Consider the following 3,998-nt stretch of genomic DNA (forward strand, 5'->3'; position numbering starts at 1 on the left):
AATATACATTTGGAGAATATATTGACAATACACCTATCCCAAAGAATCATTATCCATATACATACATTTTGCTCACAATGAAAGTTTTAAACGCTGAACATACTTCATATCTATTTTCTAAACTTTCTATCATTTCAAAAAGAAATACCAGCATAATGCGGAGAACATCCCAACAGGTATAATTTTAAATATTTTACACAATGTAAGAGCCGGCTTTACCTTTTATAACGTTCAGCCTCTATTTCTAGCTAATGAAAAATGAACTTGAATATTTAAAACACATTTTATGTTTTATGAATAATGTCTCATTAATATTACAGTACGCCTACTGTCCAGGTAAGACGTTGCGCATTTTGTTTTGAATTTTTAAATAAGCTTTTCATTACATATTTGATATATTATTTGTACAAGTCTTTGATAATTGTTTATTTCATTATGAATGGAGTGTGAAATATTACATCATAAGTTTTTACGGAAATATTCTAACCCGACATTCGTAGTTCAAATTAGCACTAACATTCATAAACATTTTTTTTTATACCTTTACAAGTACTTGTCAAACAAATATGAATTTTCTGTTCGAACTATACATTGTATTTCTATTTAAAAGGTAAAGTACTTTTATTTTTAAAAAAAAACATTCACAGAAGTGGCATTCTTGTATTTGTTTCTAGTACACTGTTATTTTCCCCAGCTCCGTCAAGTTGATCATTTTGTTTACAATAAGTAAGTGATTCAAGCAAATAATGCTTTAGCCCTGGGTCACTGTAGTCACATGTTATAAACATGTCCATATAGCTTTTCAAATCTCCCGGTATATCTAGTCCTTCGAAATCTCCAGTTGTAACCAGAAGTAAGTAATTGTAACCACTAAGTTTAGATTTAGATATAACTGTGGACAGTATAAACATTGCGACTTCAAACATTTCATTTCCTATCATTTCGGGTGTCAAAATGAATATGAAATGCTGAGACTTCTTCAACATGTTGTCCATCTCATCCCGCATATCTGTGCCTGGGACAAATGCACTTTCAAAATCCTCGATATTTTGATGATATTCGTTTAGATATGGAATCAACTGACCGTGCACTTCTCGATACAAATCATTATCGCCATCAACGGGACACATTATATAGTTGACCTTTTCGTCAATATCGGTGACAACTCTCTCTGTATTATGCAACTGAATATGTTCTTCGCCGCATGGTTTTGGCATTAGGTATAACACTTTTTCTAGCAGAAGTTTTGCATTTTCTTTAATAAATACATCAGTCTTTAAATACTTTCTCAAGCTCTCTTCTTTACAGTGCTTACGAAATTCAGTGCTAGCTACAATGATGACAGAATTCATTTGTCCCGCAACTGCTCGCTGGTATGCAATATTCCATCCAGACATTATTAAAACATTGTCAACAACATCTTCAGACATGAAGAACAATATTTTTGAAGATTTTAATATAAGTCTCTCCATGTTATCCATACATGACAATCCAATTATAAAGTTTCTTGTGAAATCAGCTACACGACATCTTCTGTCTCTGAGAGCATCAACAAGCTTTTCTTGAGCAATTATCCTTTTCTCTTCTGTGTAGATGATATATACATCATACACAAAGGGTAAGTCTTCGCCTTTCACTCTGTCGAAAGGGTGAAAGCCGGTGTGCATATACAGCAGCACCTTAATAGTAAATCTCTGGAAATATACTATCAGAGACAACGTGACCAATACAAATAGGAGGCATCCAATTATTGTGGATGGAAATATAACATGTTGTGCAACACTAAACTTTGACTTGTCTAGTTCTTGACATACAAACATGTAGTCTGGGACTGAAATAAGTTGTCGAGCCTTGCTTACATTATACGTACACTTAACCTCGTTCCAGTCTGTGACAGGACTAGTGCGTTCCAATAACCATTCTTTCATCCATTTTGTATGACAATCACAGACAAAGGGATTGTGACCGATGGTCATCTTAGAAACATTTAAGCGTCTCAGATTTTCTGGTAAGGAAGTTAAATGGTTGTTATTCAACATCAAACTTGACATTCCAGCTGGAAAAGAAGCTACGACGGAAGGACTCAGCGTGTTAATTTTGTTTTTGGAAAAATCAAGCACTGAAGCATTTTTGAAGTATTTCCTTGGGGTTAAACTTGTAATACTTGAATTTTGAAACAAGAGTTCAAGATGGCCGGTTGGTACTTCATCCGGAACAGTTGTCAAGTTTGTATTTCTACAATCGATTATCTTACTTTTAAAGCTGAGTCGTATATAACAAGTGCAACTTTGAGGACATTTCTCAAAATTCTGAGGACATCGCATTTCATGATCTGTTACCGTTTTAAACATGCGACCTCGAAGTTCCGGTGGATTCCAACATTTCCAGTCCCAATCAAACTGTTGACTCAACGGAGCACAAGAACAGTCAACTGGATTACCACTTCCCTGAATTTCAATGAACTTCAGGAGACTTTCTAACACAAAGATGTCGTTCTGATTTATTTTCAAAGAAATATCCTTAATATGACAATAGGAAAGGTCGAGAATTGCTCTTGTTGATATTAATTGTTGGAAATGAATGTTAGGATTCAAGCTTTCACTGTCAATATAGGTTGCTACAGTGTCAAGGAAGCTGACATGCTCAATAAGAGTAAATAAACTGTTCCCGTTCAATTTGCAATGGTTCATGTTCATTAAAAGGAAATGTTTCGCATAAAAAGGAAAAACGGGGATAGTTTTGATGTTGTTGTACTGAAGGAAAACTTTCTGTATTGTAGGCATTTGTTTCTGTAAGAAATCTTTTGGAAGTGTTTCAATTAGATTGTGATCCAGGTGAATCTCTTCAAGGGAGATTAAACTTGTCAGTAGCTCAGAATCTATGGCTTTGAGTAAATTAAATGACAAGTCCAAAAAGCCCACTTTGTACAAAGACTGAAATACCTTTTGGTCTAAATGCCTCAGTCTATTTTTGCTTAAATGTAAATCTTCTAATGTAACTTGATTACGTAACAGGTCTGCGTCGATATCAGTCAGTAAGTTTTCAGACAAGTCTAATCGTGTCATTCCAGTTACATTCCAGAAAAACTCTCTAGGCAAGGACTTGGCTGAAACGTTGCTGATGATAACATAATCAATGCCGCCATCTAAAATCACAACACTCCTCGGAAACGTATCCAGGCTGTCTAGATGGAACAACCTCTTTGCAATATCAAATCTGTTGGATGGACCACTTCCATTACCTCTGAAATTAGCCCAAGGATATTGCAGCGTCGTGTCTATAGATACCGAATGTAATGTTAACGCTTGTACTTTTGGAAATTTAGTTTTAAGCATTAAAGCATTTATGCTATAGTTTTTGCAACCGAAAATAAACAAAATGCTTAAACTTTCAAATTTCTCTTTGCAATCTTCCCAGAAAAACCTCTTGGTTGTCGTAATATTTGCGCTTGTATGAGAGCAGCTAAGGGCACAGTGAAACTGTTTTAGACCCTCTATAATGGAGCAGTTTGACCCCGTGAAAACGGAGCCGTTTGCCAGAGTTAACACGTACATACGTCCGAAATACTTAAAATACGACAGTTCATCTAAATATACTGAACATCCGACGATATGCAAATCTACATTGATTGAAACATTTTTCTCTAGCAGTTGATTCCTTTCATACTTAAAGTGAACACGAGTAGAAGGTATACAAACGAAATTAAGCTGTATATTAACTTGTTCTTTTTGGATTCTGGTCGTAAGATTTCCATACACTTCGTTAATGTTTATAGAGCAATCAGATGAAGTTTCAGATATTGTATAAAATAAGTACACATCCCACAGAGAAGTGACATTAACTGTTCTATCACTTTCAAAATGGTATAAAAAAGAGCATTCTCTGTTAACAGTCGCATTAATGAAAGACGCATATGTCACGAAAGTGTATGTTACAATAAGAAAAATACACAGCAGCATAATTCGGCGATTGCTTGTCTTGTTCTGATTCAAAGTCAT

General features: G+C 34.9%; 1 protein-coding gene across 1 annotated transcript; it reads right to left on the reverse strand.

The window, feature by feature from the left end:
- Nucleotides 1-641: 641 nt before the first annotated feature.
- On the reverse strand, nt 642-3,335 carry LOC128546779 (protein toll-like). Its single transcript, XM_053518099.1, has one exon. The coding sequence runs from the start codon at nt 3,333-3,335 to the stop codon at nt 642-644; it is 2,694 nt and encodes an 897-aa protein (XP_053374074.1).
- Nucleotides 3,336-3,998: the final 663 nt, after the last annotated feature.

The sequence above is a fragment of the Mercenaria mercenaria genome, chromosome 11, assembly GCF_021730395.1.
Source record: "Mercenaria mercenaria strain notata chromosome 11, MADL_Memer_1, whole genome shotgun sequence".
NCBI lineage: Eukaryota > Metazoa > Mollusca > Bivalvia > Venerida > Veneridae > Mercenaria > Mercenaria mercenaria.